General features: G+C 42.8%; 1 protein-coding gene across 3 annotated transcripts; it reads right to left on the reverse strand.

Moving 5' to 3' along the window:
* Positions 1 to 572: 572 nt before the first annotated feature.
* RDH13 (retinol dehydrogenase 13) lies at positions 573 to 20,731 on the reverse strand. Of its 3 annotated transcripts, none has more exons than XM_069769049.1 (7): positions 20,578 to 20,731; positions 10,754 to 10,872; positions 10,048 to 10,203; positions 9,742 to 9,846; positions 5,016 to 5,228; positions 2,764 to 2,865; positions 573 to 909 (listed from the first exon to the last, which is right to left on the reverse strand). In XM_069769049.1, the coding sequence occupies exons 1-7, from the start codon at positions 20,649 to 20,651 to the stop codon at positions 683 to 685; spliced, it is 996 nt and encodes a 331-aa protein (XP_069625150.1). In that variant the 5' UTR covers positions 20,652 to 20,731; the 3' UTR covers positions 573 to 682. The 3 variants fall into 3 exon arrangements, with proteins under 3 accessions (XP_069625150.1, XP_069625151.1, XP_069625152.1); XM_069769050.1 differs by having other exon boundaries at positions 20,635 to 20,713; XM_069769051.1 differs by lacking the exon at positions 10,048 to 10,203.
* Between the last annotated feature and the right edge of the window lie 773 nt (positions 20,732 to 21,504).

The following is a 21,504-nucleotide window of genomic DNA, read 5'->3' on the forward strand; positions in this document are numbered from 1 at the left end:
CCCATTGTGAAATGAGCCTTTGGATTGGCACCCATGAACGTCCACCCCGTGGTCAAAGAAAAGATAACGCTCTCAGTATAGTAAAGTGAGCTTTGTCCTCACAGTTTTGTTATACGAGAGCCTGGCACCAAATTTAAAGAGTGTCCTCTAGATTATGGTTAGGACTTGGATTAGGTGGGATTAAATCCGTGCTGAGGTCTAACTAAAGGGTAATAAAATAGTCATATACACAAAATTGAATAATAATAATAATAATAAAAAAAAAGACATCAGTATTTTTCCACTATTCGTGTGCGTGGGGACAAGGGGTTCAATACCAGACTGGTGGAATGGATTTCTGAAGTGAAATGGCCCACGGTTTAGGGGGCACAATATCTGTCTTGCATAAATGCTGACAACCCTTGCTGTGCCCTGTTATCGGCATAAAACCAATATAGACATCCAATATAATAGCAGAACTAAAAACGCATGGAAATTAATATTGGATATTGGAGCGTGGCTTGTGGGATACTTTGCAGTATTCTTTATTTCTGTACATACTTAAGTACAGGATTGGAGTAAGTAGTGCAGAGTTGAAAAATAGACTGGCACAGAGGTTTATTACTTTATGATACTTAATGACAAACATAAGAGAACGCGGAGCCTTCACTGAAGGCAATGTGTGCGAGAATATTCAGCGTCATTACACTTTACATTCTTGTATTGCTTCATCAAGATGAACAAGTTTGGCACTTTCTTCCCAGAGTTTCTTTGCCGTCTCCTCGTCCATTGCTTGTCTTGCTGGCTCTTTTTCTTTCAATGCATTAAAATATTTACCAGTTGTCCCTTGAATATCTTCAGAAATAGCCAGATATACATTGGGCTGTGCCGCTTGTCTTGCAGTTTTTATCACAAACCAAAATATGGGACCTGAAAAAACATAGACATAATGGATATTGTTACAGTTCATATATTTTAATTAAATCTAATATACTTTAATAAAAAATTCCTTATTAGTCCCTCACCATGCTTTCTAACTGCATTATTTTTTTTTGCTTACTTCCTGTTTGATGACAATTCATTTGAGAACCCTCTAGTGCATGCTGGGATATTTAAATGAGCCACCATCTGGGGTCAGAGGCTGTGGTCCCTATCCTGAAACAAAGCGTCAGTGACATCCATTTCAAGGGCTAGACTATCCCTGCTCTACTGAACATACATCGGCTGTCAGTTCTGACATATGCTCAGTAGGATCTTGTCATTATGTACAGTGACAATGCGCTCCCTCGCCGGCTCTGATGAAAAGTGATGAGACAGCTAGAAAGCATACAATCAGTGTTTTGTAAGGAGAGAATAAGCTAGCTGAAAGTGCACTCTCTTGTAGGCTATGACATTTATCATCAGAGCCAGTGAGGGAGCGCACTGTCACTCTGCATATTGCAGTGACAAGATCCTACTGCACATATGTCTGAATTGACAACTGACGCATGCTCAGTACAGCAGGGACTAGCCCAGCCCTTGAAACAAACAACACTGATGACGCTTCTTTTCAGGGTGGGTATGATGACGTCTCGTTTGAGTATTCCAGTATGCACTCTCAAACAAAGAGTAAAGCAGATAAAGCAGAGTAAAGGTACCGTCACACTAAGCGACGCTGCAGCGATACCGACAACGATCCGGATCGCTGCAGCGTCGCTGTTTGGTCGCTGGAGAGCTGTCACACATACACCTCTCCAGCGACCAACTATGCCGGTAACCAGGGTAAACAGCTCTGCTTTCCGGCCGCTGTGCTTACACAGGGCAGAGAAGCAGAGCGCCGAGGGACAGACAGCGGAAGGTAAGTATGTAGTGTTTGTTTTTTTTACTTTTACGCTGGTAACCAGGGTAAACATCGGGTTACTAAGCGCGGCCCTGCGCTTAGTAACCCGATGTTTACCCTGGTTACCAGCGATGTCAGCAGGAAGTCCAGCAACGAAATAAAGTGCTGGACTTTCTGCAGCGACCAACGACATCACAGCAGGATTCTGATCGCTGCTGCGTGTCAAACTGAACGATATCGCTGGCCAGGACGCTGCAACGTCACGGATCGCTAGCGATATCGTTTAGTGTGACGGTACTTTAAAACAATAAATAAAGCAATTAGTGTAATGAGGGAAGTGTAGGGAATTTTTAATTAAATTATATTAGAAAATAGATTTGATTATTATATTAAATATACAGAGCTCAGCATTCAGAGAACTGGAAGATCTGCAGCAGAAACATTGATTTTATCAAAACTACAGAAGGAGCAGAGTTAGTGACACATTGCTGGAACTAGCGTCTCTGCCTCTACAATCTGCTGTGCGCAGATGGGGGAGAAAAAAGCTGGAGACAAATTCCATTTAATCTGTAATTTTCTATATGTAAAGTACATGTACTTGCATACTGCACCCCTACCAAGCCAATAGAGCCCCCTGGCTGTCTATTATTGTTCTGCATAAACAATGTAGCAATCTCCATGTTTATATGATGACAATAGCCGTGTCATCACATTATCATAGCACCTGACCGTCTTGTTGGCTGCCCGCACTTTCTATGCAGGCATTGGAGTAATAAGCCCAGCACTTGCGCAAACACAGGCAGCAAAATCTCCTGCACCTGTAGAATTAAAACTTGGGAAAGTAGAGGAGGCAGCCATCTGGTATATACTAGTAACTGCGTTGAGAGGATGACGAGATGAATCTTTCAATATTTGTTTAATACAGTGGACAACTCCTTTAATTTGAGATTAAATATGTATCTCACCAAGTACAGAACTGGAAAAGGTAGATTTATGCATTCCAGTATGTCTTCCCAGTTCAGTGTCTGCAACTCCAGGGTGCAGGGAGTTGGCCGTAACTCCTGTTCCTAAACAGAAAAATTTGTTACATTAGTAAAAAAAAAAAAAAAATTAAAAATTATATAGATAGATAGATAGATAGAGAGAGAGAGAGAGAGAAATTGGAACAGCATCCAATATTACCACAGTTGTCGTGCAACGCTTCCCAAACCAATGATCCAATGGCTTCCAATCATAAGAACAAAAAAGGAAAACAGCACAGAAGAATGAAAAAAAGTGGGCCCATTTTTTTGTGCCGTTTTCCTTTTTTGTTTACTATATATATATATATATATATATATATATATATATATATATATATTATACAATGTATATATATTTTTTTTATATATTACAAATAGAGAGCACAACAGAAATCTCCAAATAATTACAACTTCATATAACATATTCAATATTTATTTTCCAAATTTAATCATATTAGTAGAGTGAAATGAACATAGCCACAAAGTGCAGACAAGACTTGACATGTTACTATTGAAAATAAAGATTGGATGCCATGAGCAAATCTTCAGCCATTTTGAAGAGTATTTCAGGGAATTACATTACAAGCAAATTCCTGATACAATATAAAGAAAGAAATAAAAAGTGTCAATCATTGTATCTTTATTTAGAATACAAAAAAGTGGCAGCTCAGATAGTGTGAGGAAGCTGGTGTATGTAGGCGACGGATGTTTCACACTGCTCTGCGCTTTGTCTGGCCTATGCATGAAAAGAACATCACCTACATGAACCAGCTATCTCCTGCTGTATGATAGCTGGCACATTCTTTATTCATTAACCCCCATGGTGCCACTGTAGGCATCAGATTTCAAAAAGGAGGCATATAGGAGGTTTATTCGAAACGATTACGTACAAATCTAACAGGAAAAAAGTTCAATTTTTTGTGTAATACGAGACTGACAGAGTCTTTACAACAGTGCACAGCGGTGGTCGGCACCATACTAAAAGGCGCTGTACAGGCTCTGTGAACAGGACTTTGCGGTCTGTGCGAAATCAAAAAAGGCATGTGCTCACAACGCCTTTTCTGAGTTTTGCCGTAGGAAGATGCTTCAGGACATGTAAGCGTCTTTTTGATCTTTTTTTGTGTGTGGGGCATGTTAATATCAAGTAGTGAGTGACTCGCAAGTATGATGAGGACCCTTGACGTGGGTTGTGAGCTTGAATATTTTGTCCAAGTATCATCCAATACCTCATATGCATTATATTTGCACGTCTCTTTATTCAGGGTGCGGAATGGTCTTGTAAACTACGTTGTCTGCTCTCATGGGGTGCACTTAGTGTGGGCATCCAGACACTAGACCTGTGTGTGACCAGAGCCTTTTTTGTGTGCTGTTTTAATACTAAAATCACTACCTCCATGAATTGATAGGTTATGAGTGGTTGTCTCATCAGTATTTTGCACTTGTGTTGCCGCCATCTTTACTATTTGGATTTGCTGCATCCTGATAGTGCATTAGTTCTGTGACCTGGGCAGGTAAACACTTTTGCTCTTTTTTGCTGTGTAAATTCTTAAATTTGTGCACACAACGCTTTTTCTGAGTCTTTCCATAGGGAAATGTTTCAGGACAGGTCAGCATCTTCTGTCGCAAAGCGTCTTTTCGATAGTTTTTGCGCTGTTTTGTTGTAGTTTTGACATTGCAGTGTTTAGTGTCATTCTCTGTAGCATTTTGTGAGCGCTTTTTCAGGCGAGTTTCCGTGCAGCCCCAACTGAAAAAAAAACCAAAAGACTGTGTACATATACCCTAATGTTTGTTTCCTAAGGGGCCAGCAGGAAAGTCGTGGGTAATTCAGATTAATGACATCACTCCTACTAATAAAAGGATCGGATGAGCTTTGAGTAACTACGGTTATGCCCTATTGGATATAGTCTCAACTACCGGTAGATCCTACAAGTGTCACTGCCACAGCTCTAAATCTCACCCTCTTGTAGAAGCGGTGATTACCACTTACACGCCTGTACTCCACTCTATGAGGGGGTAATATTTCAGACATCCCCCCCCTCCAGAATTACCATTCCAGGTGGAATACTGCAGTATGGGAAAAACAATGTACCAATAAAATGAGAGAAAGCAACGTCTCACTTTTCCCAGTCCCCATAAACCAGCCACAATACCATAATTTACTATATACACAATATGTCAGCATACTGCCAATGTACCTTGCAGCCTTTTTGCCAGTTCATTGGTGAACAGGACATTGGCTAGTTTGCTCTGACAGTAAGCTGCTTTTGTGTTATATTTCTTCTTCTCCCAGTTCAAGTCGTCAAAGTCAATCTCTCCTGCTATGTGAGCCAAGGAAGACACATTGATGATGCGGGATGGACCCGACTCCTTTAGTCTATCAAGTAACAGATTGGTCAGGAGGAAGTGGCCTGTAAAAAAGTAGAGTCAAGTAAAATGTGATTATTTCTTATTGTTCCGGATATAAGGCAGGACACATGAGGGCAATGCCATGCTGATCGGCAAAGGCGCCAAGACGTGGGACCGCAGCGGTCTAATGTAACAATTTGCTTAAGTACAGGTCAACTATTTTTAAAGGGAACCTGTCACCCCGTTTTTTGAGATTGAGCTATAAATACTGTTAAATAGGGCCTGCACTGTGTGTTACTATAGTGTATGTAGTGTACCCTGATTCCCCATGTATGCTGAGAAATACATTACCAAAGTCGCCGTTTTCGCCTGTCAATCAGGCTGGTCTGGTCAGGTGGGCGTGTTCACAGCGCTCTTTTCTTCCCCAGCTTTCCGTTGGTGGCGTAGTGGTGTGCGCATGTCCAGAGTTCCGACTTCCCTGCGCCCACGTGAAGACACAGCGCGCGATCTGCGCTGTAATCCCTTGCATCGGTGGGGGCGGCCATCTTCCTGGGGCCGCGCGTGCGCAGATGGAGTGCTCTGCTGCACGGGGCTTCAGGAAAATGGCCGCGGGATGCCGCGCGTGCGCATTAGAGATCGCGGCGGCCATTTTCCCAAAGCCGAGCATCTCGGCTTTGGGAAAATGGCCGCCGCGATCTCTAATGCGCACGCGCGGCATCCCGCGGCCATTTTCCTGAAGCCCCGTGCAGCAGAGCACTCCATCTGCGCACGCGCGGCCCCAGGAAGATGGCCGCCCCCACCGATGCAAGGGATTACAGCGCAGATCGCGCGCTGTGTCTTCACGTGGGCGCAGGGAAGTCGGAACTCTGGACATGCGCACACCACTACGCCACCAACGGAAAGCTGGGGAAGAAAAGAGCGCTGTGAACACGCCCACCTGACCAGACCAGCCTGATTGACAGGCGAAAAAGGCGACTTTGGTAATGTATTTCTCAGCATAAATGGGGAATCAGGGTACACTACATACACTATAGTAACGCACAGCGCAGGCCCTATTTAACAGTATTTATAGCTCAATCTCAAAAAACGGGGTGACAGGTTCCCTTTAATAAGATGACAAATCAAGCCCTATTGATGCTCGATGAAATTTCACTGTTCTTACTCTTCACTTAGGCTTTCATTTTTTCTATGGTTTTGTCATTCTAAATAATTCCATAATAGAAGATACAATGGCTTCCACCACTTGCTAGACACCAGTACGATCATTACCCTGGCAAATCTTAGCATGATGAGTGGAGTTCCCAGTACACATTCTCTCTTCTAGTGGTTCAGCATGAATCCAAATTTAGTGAAAAGTTTTACCAAAATACCAAACCATCATGAAATAGATTTTTCAAGTCATTGCTCTATAACAGCACATAGCCTGATGAGGTTTTCAGGTACCTACACACCTTACATAGCTGTTGTCTGAATGCTTGTTTGGCCGATTGTTATCTTTCCTGATTCTCCTATACACATGCATGTTACTTATTCACTGACTGTGCATTCATGTATTGTCAATAAAAAGAGCAGAGGAGGTTTCTGCTGACACTTTACCCAGCAGCGCAAGGAAACAAAAGGATTAAGTGTTGTATTTCACCATGCCAGATCTTTCTCTTCCCTAGCACTGTCTGTTGGGGGAAGAGTCAGGAGAAGAACCCAGCAAGAATATAGTGGGTATAACAAGCCTCTTTTCTTTCCAATAATGTTTTCTGGATGTCTGTGTTTTCTTACAATGTGACTATGGGGTTAGTAATGGGGTGTCATATTGACGCCTCTCCATTACTAACCTCAGGGCTTGACTTCACCTGACAATATAAAGGTGACATCAACCCCCCAACTATCACCTCACTTGCCACCGCTACAGGGCAAGTGAGAAGAGCGAGGCTAAGTGCCAGTATTGGCACATCTTAGAGATGCGCCTTTTCTGGGGCAGCTGAGAGCTGATGTTTTTAGCCTGGCGGGGGCAGTATCCATGGCCCCTTCCTAGGCTATTAACATCAGCTCACAGCTGTCTGCGTAGCCTTTGCTGATTACTAATTATAGGGAGACCCCACGTCTTATATTTAGGGTCCCCCATTTTAATAGCTAGTAAAGGCTAAGTATACAGTTGTGAGCTGATATTAATAGCCTGGGAAGCTGCATGGGTATTACCCACTTCCCGGGCTATAAACATCGGCCCCCAACTGTTTGCTTTCCCTTTGATGGTTACAAAAATTGCCTGGGAGCCCAAGCCATTTTTTTCAGAAAAATAATTTTTTTATTAATTACATGTACAGTAATCTGCACACTGTACTAATTGTATTTGTCACAGACATCTGTATATCTACCTATTCTATGTGTATTTACTGTATGTAATCCACCTCTTCTATCCTGTCGGCTCCTGCTGTGATTTTACACTACATGACTGCTGAATTGCCGGCTTTTCTTCTGTCTATGTAATATATACATGTGTGTGTCACTGACATCTATATATCTGTGTATTCTATGTGTATATATCTATTCTATCGATTCTATTCTAACCTGTCAGTGTGATTTTACTGTAGGCGGAACATGAATTGCTGGCTTTTCAACGGACACCGCTGCATAAAAATTGGACAGCACTCGTATGGTCCAAGTGCTGTGAGATTTTTTTCTCGCACCCATAGGCTTGCATTGGTGAGTCTCGGACGATATACGCGTACAATCGCAGCATGTTGTGATTCTACACGCACAACGAATACGCCTGAGAAAATAAACGCTGATGTAAGCTGCCCCATAGATTGACACTGGTCCGAGTGCTATGCAATGTTTTCTTGCATAGCACTCACTCGTAGCTTGACACCAGCCTAAGACTCCATGTCGTGCCCCTGCAATGCTCCCGCCATTACAAGGGCTGTACCCAAGTATAGCCTGGTCACAAGTTGCCCATAAAAGTTTTGTGCGGCCTCCCAACGTGATTCCCCCTCCGTTCATGGGGGGAGGGGGGGGTCATCAAGGGATGCGGAAAATCCTATGTAGGGGCACTGACAACTAGTCAGACTCATTTTTGGTACTACTTGCCACTGCAAGAGTCCAATTTGTATCCCCATATACTAACCCACCCTGATAAACCCCCTGAACAGAGGGGAAAACGCGTTGATAGGCTGCACAAACTTTTATCGACAACTTGTGAATAGGATATACTTCGGTATTGCCCTTGTGTTAGTCTATGTGCACGTTGCAGAATTGCCGCAGAAATTTCCGTGGCAGTTCTGAAACTCCCTGCCGCGGGTATAACGCATGCAGAATTGGCATGCGTATTCCCGCTAAACACTAGCGTTTTGAAAGCGTAATTAGCTTGCAGAATGCTAGTGTTCTCCAAGCGATCTGCAGCATCGCTTGGAAAACTGATTGACAGGTTGGTCACACTTGCCAAACATAGTGTTTGATAAGTGTTACCAACTTTTTAGTATTGATGCTGCAAATGCAGCATCAATAGTAAAAAGATATAATGTTAAAAATAATTTTAAAAAATTAAAAATTGTGATATTCTCACCTTCCGGCGTCCCACACAGCGTTCCCGCTCCTCGCGATGCTCCCGTTCCCAGTGATGCCTTGCGACAATGACCCCAGATGACGTAGCATCACGCGAGACCGCTATGTCTTCACAGGTCATTGTCGCAAGGCATCACTGGGAACGGGAGCATCGCGAGGATTGGGAAGGCTACCGGGGCCCCCAGAAAGTGAGAATATAACTATTTTTTATTTTAATTTTTTTTTTATTTACAGGTATATGGTTTCAAGGGCCTGGAGGAGAGTCTCCTCTCCTCCACCCTGGGTACCATCCGCAGATGATCCGCTTTTTGTGCATAGTGGGCATAGCCCCATGCGGGAAGTAAGCGGATCAATGCATTCCTATGTGTGAAGAATTGTCGCGATTGTGCACAAAGAATGAGCATGCTGCGTATTTTTCCGCGATGCGATTCCGCCGTGAAAAAATACGCAGCATTAGCACAGCATTGCGGAATCCCAATTAATTCAATGGGCTGTGTTGTGTATGCGTTTTTGCAGCGAAAAAAAGCGGCAAAAACGCATACAATCCGCAAAGTGTGCACATAGCCTTAGGAGGAAAAAAAAAAAGAGTAATTTAATTTCCCCCCTGTTATTCTTGTTTCCCTCCTGCTCCTGTCTTGTGCACCCACCACGGAAAACTAAACTGGTGGGAAGAGTCGTGAGGCCTATATACACTAGTGATGAGCGAGCATGCTTGAATAAGGTGATATCCGAGTATACTCATGTGCTAAGTGTCTTTGGCGCGCTCAAAAATATGTTTGTGTCCCCGCAGCCACATATCTAGCAGCTGTTTGACAGCCGCAACACACGCAGGGATTACCTGTTTCTTGTCGAACAGCCACGAGACAATGAGCCGCGGGGACTCGATCGTATTTTTCAAGCACGCCGAAGACACTCAGTTAGCACACGAGCATGCTCAGATAACATCTTACCCGAGCACGTTCACTCATCAGTAATCCATACCCTTCTTAGAAAATGTTACCAGTGGCATGACGTTCTTACCCAGATGGTTAACTCCAAACTGCATTTCAAATCCATCTTCGGTTTTCCAGTGAGGACACATCATTACTGCAGCATTATTTATTAAAATATCTAAGTGCTCCTCCTCTTAGAAAAAAAAGGAACAAAAAATATATAAATAGACTAGTTATTTGATCACTTAGATAAAAAAAGATAAAGGACTAGATGAAGTTAGTGAAGATACATTAGTGCTGATGCCCTAATATTAAAGGGCCTACTCGATATATGGAAATGGACTGTATTAGTTTTTTTCCCCACTCACCAGCCCCAATTACATTTCTGCAGTACCTCTCAGGATGCCCTTTGCAAATTCTTTGATAGATTTTGTAGATGCCAAGTCCAACTGTTTGGCAAACACATTGTGATTTAGCGTTTTGCCACGGATTTCCCTAGCGGCATCTTCACATTTTCCCATGTCTCGACATGCCATGATTATTCTACCACCTACAGATTGATGAAAACGAAGAAACAGGATTTCTATAGGTTTATATAGCTCTTCTGGAACTCTTTTACACAGACTTGTAACCAAATTCCAATAATAAAAAGGTTGTCTGGTACTTTCATACTGTTGGTTTATCCTTAGGATAGATCATCAATACCAGGTCATTATTCCCGGAACCGGACGCATGTGCTCCGTCAACTGCATAGTAATGGCAGTAGGGTGCTGCACATCAGCCCCTATTCAAATAAATAGGAGTGGACCTGCAGTAACACGCTGTGGTCACTATGCACATGTGATGGTCCATAACTGAGCACTTACTGATGCCATTGGCACTGGGAGCAACTGATCAGCAGGGTTGCCGGATGTCACAAACCCACCTATCTGGCAATCATGACCTATCGAAGGTATACCTTGGGAGTACAGTTCAGGCATGTCCATAGGCCCCCGGGTTGACTATTGCGAATAATACAGTGCATACCAAACACGCACACATGTATGCACGCACGCACACGTATGCACGCACATGCTTTATTCGTTGTACCATATTCTGACCTCGGTTTGCAAGCTCCAAAGCAGTTTCTTTACCAATTCCTGTATTGGCACCAGTTACGATCACTGTCTTCCCTTCGATTTTCACTTTGCTGGGACATGGACCACCACCTACATAGTCCCTGAAGAAAAGGTGAGTGTAAAGCAACAATTATTACAATATTCATATGTAAAAGAATAAAGAAAAGATTTGACCCCTTTCCAAATCCCACCTGCTGCTAACTTTCCTGACCATTTACAGTACACTGCCCAAAGACTATAAATCTCTGGGCAGTCCACACTTATCCCTTGACTGACGTTCTAAAATGTCAATGCATTCTAAGCAGCTTGAACAAGATGGTAAACCTGCGGTGGAGGGAGGCTGTATGTCAGCCACAGCTAGACTTCCCAGAGAGAAGATACACATGGTTTAATTACATGTTTGCCTTTTAGATCTCTGTATATAGAGCACTGTACTAGTGATTGTGTATACAGATTAGGAAGCAGTAGCACTAACATAGGGTGTAGAGTGGGAGCAGGTGCTGATGGCTCCTGGGCGACCCAAAGGGCTCTGGAAAGCAGCCAGGTTGGAATTATTTTTATTGCTTATTTTCCCTGTAACTAGGGTTGGTATTTTAGCCCCAGTTACAGGGGAAATTAGCAATAAAAATAATTTACTAAGATGTTAAGACATCAATGGGGGTGGGGGCACAATGTGTAAAAGAAATGCAAACAATAAATAAGCAAAAACAAAAAAAAAAGCACAAAAACAACAAAATAATAGTGGCACTGCCAGTTTGAATTGCTTTTTCTGGTACCACCCCCATTTTTTTTAAAAATTACCGTATGTCCAATATAATAATTTCTAGTGAAAGGGGAGCACAATTTGAAATGTTGATAGCAGTCCTTTGTAATCATGAAAACAAATTAAAAAGGCAAAAATAGCCACGTTTTCCCCATTTTTCTTTATATTTTACCTAAATTGCAAGAAAAAAAGGAATATAAAAATTTCAATAATTAACCCCCATGTATTGTGAAAAAGTTGCAATAATTATATGAATATTAATTTTTAGAACTGGTAAAAGCATATGTTCGATAAAACTGAAAACTGTGCATGGCAAGTATGGAGGGAAAAAAAATTACCTGGTCACAAACTGGTTAATCATATTTCCCACAGTGGAAATTATCTCTTAGGTCTGGACTTGCCAAATGCAATAATGCTTCCCGACATTTGCTTATCGATCAAGTATTATTTTTTTTTTTAACCAAAATCGGTTCAAAATTCGGTGCAGCAGCAGCTCTCACTTCTTCTGGGTGTGCGGCCTTTGATTGGCTGCAGGGCGCGAGCCCCAGAAAACCAGGCGCCGATATGGCTGGAATGGTGCCAGCACCGTAGGGGAGTGCAGGCTGTATTTATTTTACACAGGAGTATAGCCATTGAGAAGGGGTTGTCCTACTAGTGGACAACCCTATTAAAGTGATCATGACAACTGATCTAAGCTGGCTGAATCAGGGTCAGCATAAATCAGACATTGGCTGCATTATTTAAAATATACCTTGAAACTCGGCAGCATTTCAGAAAATACTTCTGTTGGAAAAACGGCTGTGGACCATAAGTCTCAGATGACTAATTCAATAGGCTAGTCCCTAGCCACTTCTCCTCTCCCATCCTACCTTTATTGGAAAATCTCTCTCTTCATGTGTATAGGGAGAAAACTGTCACTCAAGGGGTGGGGAGAAGCCATTGGGTGTCCGGCCTCATGGCCTCTTTCACACTTCCGTCTTTGTAGCTGTTTTTTGAGAAAACAGGATCCTGCAAAAAAATTTTCAGGATCCTGCATTTTCTCATAGACTTGTATTAGCGACGTATCGCGATGGATGGCCACACGTTTCGTCTGTCGTGCACTGGATCCTGCGGCCCGTCTTTTCCAAGAAACGTTCCATGAAACGTTTTTTGTCTGCAGTGGAAAAACGTTCCCTGACGCCTCCTGCGGCATACGTCCTTCCACAGACTGGGAGCCTATGGACACTGGATCCTGCGCACACTGTGAAATGCAGGAATCCAGTGAGAATGCCTGGAATCCATTCCAATCCGGGAAATTTCTCTCTCTCTCTCTCTCTCAATACAAAAACCCAATCTAGACTACAAAAAAAAAAAAAAAAAAAAAACATGCGGCGCATCCGTCATATCACTGGATGCATTGCGTACGTTTTAACACGATTTTCTACACATCCGTCCGTACGTCTTCCTGACGCATTAGGACGGGACACTGCCGACGGAAGTGTGAAAGAGGCTTTAATCATCCGAGCTGCACAACCCCGGCAGGTTTATAAACCCTGCATCCAGAGGAGGAGTCAAACTCTTCCTTGCCTCCGACACCAATAGCGAGAGTAAGGATGCCACAATCCTTTATTTTTCTCCTCCTCAAGTGATACTGAACTGTCACCTCCAGAACAGAAGACTATGAGCCACTGATTCCTGATTTTGTAGGGAATCCTACTTAACACTACCAGCCTCACAGAAATAGACTTTTTCAAAGTCTTTTTCTCGGAGGATTTTGTAAAACCTCATGGTGGCCCAAACAAATTTGTAGACCCAGCAAATTTTGGCATAAAACCATCCTTCATCATTTTCTAGCTGGATCCCTGTAGATGCAGTAGAAATTATGAAGTTTTGGGGCCTTTTCCTTCACATAAGGTTAGTGAAGCAACCAGGGCTTCGGCAATATTGCAGTGTTGATGATTTATACAACACTCCAATTTTCCACATGGCCTTGACCCTTAAAGGATTTGAGGCAATCAAAAAATGTTTGCATTACAATGATAATGCACAATTTCCTCCCCGAAGAGACTCAAACTTTGACCGTCTTTTCAAAGTTCAATCGTTCTTTGAGCACTTTGATGAGGTGTACGTTCCCCAAAGGGACATCTACGTGGATGAGTCTCTGACACATTTGAAGGGGAGGCCCAAATTCTGGCAATATCTGCCTAGTAAGGGTTCCAGGTATGGAATTCAGCTCTACAAGCTGTGTGAGTGTACCTCAGGGTACACCCACAGGTTAAGAGTTTATGAAGGGAAGGACACCCGGATTAAACCCCCTGGGTGTTTTGGAAGGGAGTGGGAAAATTGAGTGGGATTTGATGTACCCATTGTTGTATCAAGATTATCACCTCTGTGTAGATAACTTTTATACCAGCGTCCCACTCTTCAAGTCCCTCTCTTTGTGAGCTACCGCAGCATATGGTAATGTCTGCAAAACTCAGAAAGGCTTCCCTAAGTCGCTAACTGGTAAACTGCTCTAGAAAAAGTGAGAGCAGAGTCCAATGTAACGACAATATGTTGGTGGTCAAGTACAACGACAAGAGGGACGAGGTACCTCTACACAGGTTCACAAACCACTCTGTGTACTGGGGCACTACAAGAACATAGGGAGAGTTGATCTCCCTGATCAAGTCCTTCAGCATTACAGTGCCATGAGAAAAGCCAAAGTGTGGTACAAGAAGCTGGCCATGCACATCGTACAGATGGAAATGTTTAACTCTTTCACGCTATCACGATGTGCAGGCCAGACAGGTATATCGTACCTTCAGTTCCAGGAGGTAGTAATTAAGGCCCTAATCTTTGGAGCCTCAGTACTTCCGGAACTGAAGGTGCTCGTATCATATCAGGCCAACATTTCTCCGTGGAAATCCCTCAAACTACAAAAGAAAGGAAGGTCGCAAAAGAGGTGCGCGTGTGTTACAGAAGGGAGAATACGCAAGAACACCACTTATCAATGCGACACCTGTCCTGACAAACCTGGCCTGTGTATAAAAGAATGCTTCAAGCTGTATCACACATCCATGGACTACTAAATTCATTTCTGACTTACACAACTCATGTATGCCAACCTGATGTACAATACACAACTAACATATGCCACTATACTAGAAACACACTAGATCAGTTCCAAAATGGGGTCACTTGTAGGTCTCCACTGTTTAGGCATAGCAGGGGCTCTCAGGACGCAATATGACGCCTGCAGACCATTCCATCAAAGTCTGCATTCCAAAACGTCACTCCTTCCATTCCGAGCCCTGTTGTGCATCCAAACAGAAGTTTTTGTCCACATATGGCATATCAGCGTACTTAGGAGAAATTGCACAACAGATCGTGTGATCCATTTTCTCCTGTTACCCTTGTGAAAATAAAAAAAATTGAGGTATGAAGTAAAAAGTGTGGGAAAAAAAAAAAGAGTTAAAGTGTTCATTTTTTCTCTTCAACATTCCATTAGTTCCTGTGAAGCACCTGAAAGGTTAATAAACTTTTGGAATGTGGTTTTGAGGACCTTGAGGGGTACAGTTTTTAGAATAGTGTCACTTTTGGGTATTTTCAGTCATGTAGGCCCCTCAAAGTTATTTCAAATGTGATGTGGTCCCTAAAAAAAATGGTGTTGTAAATTTTGTTGTAAAAATGAGAAATCGCCTAAATGGAGAAATATCTGTAGGTTTGGAGTGCTTGGATTAAGTATATCTATATCCAGGATTTTCAATTTCTCTTTTCCAAGCCGTAAGGAAGATAGATTGAACAATATGGGTAAGACGGGTGTCATTTTAGGGGTGCAAATTGCCCCCTTTTATATCAGACTTATCGGTTCCTTCCCCCCCATTTTTTTAATTCTCTCCCCCTCCTTATTCCTCTTTTTCTTTGTCTCATTCTTTCCTTTCATGTTTATACCATTATTATTTGGAGTGACCTAGCTTCTCTTGTTTGGGTCGCTCTCTTTCAGCGGACACTTCATATGTATCGCCAAAGGTTGTACGGTCTCCCTGGATAGGGGATTCCTACATCCACCATGGATTTATTTTTCTTTTCATATTTGGTTGGACTTGAATGAAAATGACTTTTGACCTGTAAGTTCTATTATTTCGGGACTTGTTGGCGACAGGTCTTGATATACAGTTGTAAATGAGATTTCTTTTTGTACTCAGTAATCGTTAAGTTGCTGAATCCTTTGTTACTTGCTTGTTATGAAAATCTTTTCAATAAAAATCAGATTAAACATAAAAATGAGAAATCGCTGGTCAACTTTTAAACCTTCTAACAAAAAAAATTTCAAAAATTGTGTGATGTGAAGTAGACATTTGAGAAATGTTATTTATTAACTATTTTGTGTGACATATCTCTGTGATTTGAGGGCATAAAAATTCTAAGTTTAAAAATGTCACAATTTTCCAAATTTTAACAAATGCCTGTGGCATTTTCTGTGCAGATTCTTCCTCTCTTAGCAGAAAACGGAGTTGAAAATCCGTGCGGATTTGATGCGTTTTTGTAAGCTAAACAAAGATATATTATTTAACAAAAATAAAATTGCAATGTCATTTCCTTGTCCAACCTCTTCTTTTACATACTACATTCAAGAATAATGTTTACACACACAGATAGATATATCTATAGATAAATACTAAATACCAAGCCCGATGTTTAGTAATAAACAAAATAAAATGGTACATAAAGAGTTAAATAAAAACACACACAAAATCTACGTTAGGTTGGGGTCGCACTTGTGAAAAACTCGCACCTCAGTACCTGGCACTCGGACCGGAGCGTTCAGCTGCATAGAAATACATGCAGCCGCACACTCCTGTCCCGAGTGCCAACGGCAGTGCTGAGTACTGAGGTTTCTCGCAAGTGTGACCCCGGTCTTAAAGGCAATATCTGTTTAATTTTTTTTTTTTTAAATGGCATGGGATCCGAGCAAATTTTCCAAACCAGAGAGGGAAAGCCAGCGACTGGGGGCAGATCTTTATAGCCTGGGAAGAGGGTAATAACCATGGATCTTCCCAGGCTATTAATATCAGCTCAACAGCTGTATATTTATCCCTTACTAGCTATTAAAATAGAGGAGGCCCCCCCCCCAAAAAAAATAAAATAAATTATGCGGGGTCCCCTATAATTAAGAGCCAGAAAAGGCTATGCAGGCAGCTGTGGACTGATATTAATAGCCTAGAAAGGGTCCGTGGATATTTCCCACCACCCCCTTTCCCCGGCTACAAACACCAGCTCTCAGCTGCCCCAGAAATTACGCACCTCTAAGATGCGCCAATTCCGGCACTTAGCCTCTCTCTTCCCACTTGCCCTGTAGCAGTGGCAAGTGGGGTAATAGTTGGAGGGTTGATGTCACCTTTGTATTGTCAGGTGACATCAGGCCCACGGCTTAGTAATAGAGAGGTGTCAATAAGACACATATCCATTACTAATTCTATAGTCGTTACATGTTAAATAAAAACACAGCCAGAATAAAGTATTTTAATTAAATAAAACACAACAGTTTCCCATATTTATTATACGCCTAATTCCAGCAACGCCCTTGTTCTCCTGCAAAAAAAAAACAAACAAAAAACAAATACTCCCTGTTCTGATGTAATCCATTTAATAACGACTGTCCCACGACTATCTCCCATGTAGAGCTGTCACATCGGGAGATGTGACCGCTCTACAGGGGCCTCCGATGATACACTGACCAGAGATAATACTCCCGCAGTGTAGTTTATCAGAGTTCGTGCTCTCACTTTACGGCACTACAGCTGCGTGAGAATTTTCTCACGCAGTGGTGCAATAAGTGACAGAAGGAACTCCGGTGACCTCTAGGCGGCAGCGTGATACAGTGCGGCAGGATACCTCCTGTCACTGTATCACCGGAGCTCCTGATGTGACAGCTCTCCACGGGAGATCCTCGTGGGACACTTGTTATTAAATGTATTACATTGGAACAGGGAGAATTGTGTAGGTTTATTTATTTTATTTTTTTTGCAGGTGATCGATGGCGTCGGGGATTAGCTGTTTGGTAAGTATGTATTGTATGTGTATATATATGTACTGTATGTGTATAGTAAATGGTTTTTTTTCTAATATTACAATAATAATATAACACAGTAACCGGATGATGGGACTACTATCCCATCATCAGCTATTGCTGCCACTGTTCTATGTGACAGCAGACATTGCCGGATGGGACTAGTAGTCCCATCAGACGATGCCTGCCTACACACAAACCCAATGTAAATAGTAAAAACGTGTGCACAACTGCTAATGGTGCAAAGGTAGGTTCCCACACCTTGTAGTACATAAAGAAAAGACCTTGCACTTAACTTAATGCTCTTATGAGATTTTAATGTAGTACCCAAAAACATTTCGGTCCAACAAACAGGACCTTCATCAGTTACGTACTGTGAGAAAAATGGAAGAGACAACCGTGTCTCTGGGCACACTGAGAGCAGCATCTGAAATTTATACAGGACCAGGGACCAAATCCCACTGGTAAGTAGAGATGAGCGATATGTGCCAGGAAACAGACATGGAATCCTCTTCCATTTTTCTCACAGTACGTAACTGATGAAGGTCCTGTTTGTTGGACCGAAACGTTTTTGGGTACTACATTAAAATCTCACAAGAGCATTAAGTTGAGTGCAAGGTCTTTTCTTTATATACACACAGACCCACACCCACACACCCAGACAGACAGACCGGCACATATTCTCCGCCCATACACTCTTCTTCCTGCCTTTCTGCAGCGTTTTTCGCACGCACATGAAAGTCAATGGGTGCAGAAAATCTGCAGATCCGCAAATTGGTGCACACCAATTCTGGAGTCACATAGATTAACATTGGTTGTGCACTACATTGTGGATTTGGTGCTATTCTGCGTGTCCAAAAATGCTGCGGATCCGCAACAAAATCCGCAAACGTGTGCACATAGCCTTATACTGCAATACTGATTGCAGATCCAAGCCCTAGAAAAGGGTATTCCCATCTCCAAGATCCTATCCCAATATTTAGTAGGTGTAATAATATTAGCAAATACTTCCAATTAGAAATGTAGTCTAGTTTTTCTGAATCGCCATTTCTCTTTCCTCATGTGCAGGCATTGCAGGACCTTAGGCATCCATGGTTACACGTACTGATAGAGTGACAGTTTGCTAGTTTATGGTGGTCGTAACCATGGATACCTAAGGTCCTGCACATGAGGAAAGAGACACAGCGAATCACACAAACAATACTACATTTCTAATTGAAGGCATTTGCTAATATTATTATTACACCTACTACATATTGGATAGGATCTTGGAGATGGGAATACTCTTTAAAATGAACTAAAACTATAAAAATGTAAGTTTGACCCCCTCCCCCCCCCCCCATTACAAAGACAATAAATCATATTTGGCATCATCGTGTCCAAAAAAGTCCAGTCTATCAAATATAAAATTATTGCCACTATACATTAAATGCTCCTCCTCCCCAAAAAAGCGCCAAAAAATGCAGTTTCCAGTTGTCCTATTTCCCTAAAAAAGAATACAATATAAATATTAGAACGTTGTATGTACTGCAAAATGCCATCAATAAAAACAATCTCAACAGGCAAAACAATACAAGCCCTCAGATTGTTTATTTTTCCCGTCCGTGCAACTAAGTTATGAGTCTCATGAAGTGGTGACAGAAGGAAAAGTTGTTTGTGGTTTCTTTTTTTTTTAAAACAAATTACAGGGTGTATTTTAACCACTAAAATAACAAAAAAAATTAGACAAGTTTGGTATCAGTGTAATCGTACTGACAAGGGTCATTTTTAAAACATAATGCACGCTGTAAAAACAGACACTCCTTAATGACCTTGGACATATATACACACCCATGGTCATGTCCCTGCCCTTGATGTGGGTGCTGGCGCTTTCTCAACACATGGCAGCTGATTGGATCAGATGTCATGTGCCCTTAAAGGGACACTGTCACCTGAATTTGGAGGGAACAATCTTCAGCCATGGAGGCGGGGTTTTTGGTTCACCCTTTCCTTACCCGCTGGCTGCAATATTGGATTGAAGTTCATTCTCTGTCCTCCGTAGTACATGTCTGCACAAGACAATCTTGCCTTGCGCAGGCGTGTAGTACTATGGAGGACAGAGAATGAACTTCAATCCAATATTGCAGCCAGCATGCAGCCAGCGGGTAAGGAAAGGGTGAATCAAACACCCAAAAACCCCGCCTCCATGGCTGAAGATTGTTCCCTCCAAATTCAGGTGACAGTGTCCCTTTAAAACAAAAAAGAACCTAGACATGTTTGGTATCTGCGCACTCGTACTGACCTGGAGAAGAATATTGCCAGGTCACTTTTACCATATAGTGAACACGGTAAATAAAAAACCCAAATAATGGTAAAATTGCAATTCTGTTTTGCAATTTCACCACACTTGGAATTTGTTTTCCCCGTTTTACAGTCCACCATACGGTAAAATAAATGGTGTTGTTCAGAAGAGCAACTAGTCCCACAAAAAACCAGTCCTTCATGTGGCTTTATTGATGGAAAAACTAAGCTATGGCTCTGGGAAGAAGACAAAACGAAAATGCAAAAATGGGAAGAAAAAAAAAAAAAAAAAAAAAAAAAAATAATCGCAAGGTTGTGAAAGGGTTAAAAAAAATTGGTTGAATGGCATTTTTCTTTTTCACAGGTTTGCCATCCTTCCTTTCCCCCCCCCCCCCCCAAAAAAAAAAAATAAATAAAAATTCTCATTCACTTTCTTGCCATCAGGAAACCCTTCAGGTTTTGTGACAAATCAGCACTGGAAAAAAAAAAAGCAACACGAGCACTCGGCTTAAGCCGCTGCTGATTTTTGTGCATGGAAATAAGCATCTGGAAAAACGCATGGTGGGAATAGAACCTAGGAATAGTTTAATGCTTTTCAGACAGGTTTCAGTGCGGCCGAATGCAGCGATGTTTAGAGGCAGATTATTTACAGTGCAGGTAATGATCAGACAGGCAGAGTAATGGCCGATCACAGGGTGCAGGTAGGAGACAGTGTAACAAGAGGATACTGACTTGAGGAGGACGGAAGCTCCAATCGCCGTCCCCACCATGGACGCTCCGAGCACATACTTATTAATAGCCACCATGTCTGCTGCCCAGAGGTCACTGCAGCCACAGATCGACTCCCACAGCTTCCTGCTTCTCTACGGGGGCGCGTTTGAGTCAAACCAGCCTGTCACTAGGTCTCCGTGCGATAGGCTGTAACGAGCATTCCCGCACTGCCTGCGCTCACCACTAGGGGGAGCGCGGAGCCTTGTATACCGCACACAGTAATGTGTCTCCTCACAGTGATGTCGGCGCTGTCTGACGCTGGTATTGTTATTACGCTAATTAGAGGACAGAGAATGTGAATCTGAGGGCGGACAGAGGAGTGTAATCAAATAAAGCGTGTTTTTAAGCACAATGGCAATCTAAGCACCTACCCAGTGTAATGTGCCCGCCTCCGCCCAGGACTTCTCACTGCATAGTGGCCACCTCCACCCAGGACTTCTCACTGCATAGTGGCCGCCTCCACCCAGGACTTCTCTCTGCATAGTGGCCACCTCCGCCCAGGACTTCTCACTGCATAGTGGCCGCCTCCACCTAGGACTTCTCTCTGTATAGTGGCCGCCTCCACCCAGGACTTCTCTCTGTATAGTGGCCGCCTCCGCCCACGACTTCTCTCTGCATAGTGGCCACCTCCGCCCAGGACTTCTCACTGCATAGTGGCCGCCTCCACCTAGGACTTCTCTCTGTATAGTGGCCGCCTCCGCCCAGGACTTCTTCCTGCATAGTGGCCACCTCCGCCCAGGACTTCTCACTGCATAGTGGCCACCTCCGCCCAGGACTTCTCACTGCATAGTGGCCGCCTCCACCTAGGACTTCTCTCTGTATAGTGGCCGCCTCCACCCAGGGCTTCTCTCTATATAGTGGCCGCCTCCGCCCAGGACTTCTCACTGC

This window comes from Ranitomeya imitator, chromosome 5 (genome assembly GCF_032444005.1).
Source record: "Ranitomeya imitator isolate aRanImi1 chromosome 5, aRanImi1.pri, whole genome shotgun sequence".
NCBI classification, from domain to species: domain Eukaryota; kingdom Metazoa; phylum Chordata; class Amphibia; order Anura; family Dendrobatidae; genus Ranitomeya; species Ranitomeya imitator.

What these genes read in the sequence shown, in the direction of transcription:
- RDH13 (XM_069769049.1), bottom strand. Translation starts at nt 20,651, where the DNA reads ATGGTGGCTATTAATAAGTATGTGCTCGGAGCGTCCATGGTGGGGACG. An exon ending in GGAGCTTCCGTCCTCCTCAA is followed by an intron (nt 10,873 to 20,577) that starts GTCAGTATCCTC and finishes CCTTTTCTTCAG; the next exon opens with GGACTATGTAGGTGGTGGTC. An exon ending in GTTTGGAGTTAACCATCTGG is followed by an intron (nt 5,229 to 9,741) that starts GTAAGAACGTCA and finishes ACTTTTTTACAG; the next exon opens with GCCACTTCCTCCTGACCAAT.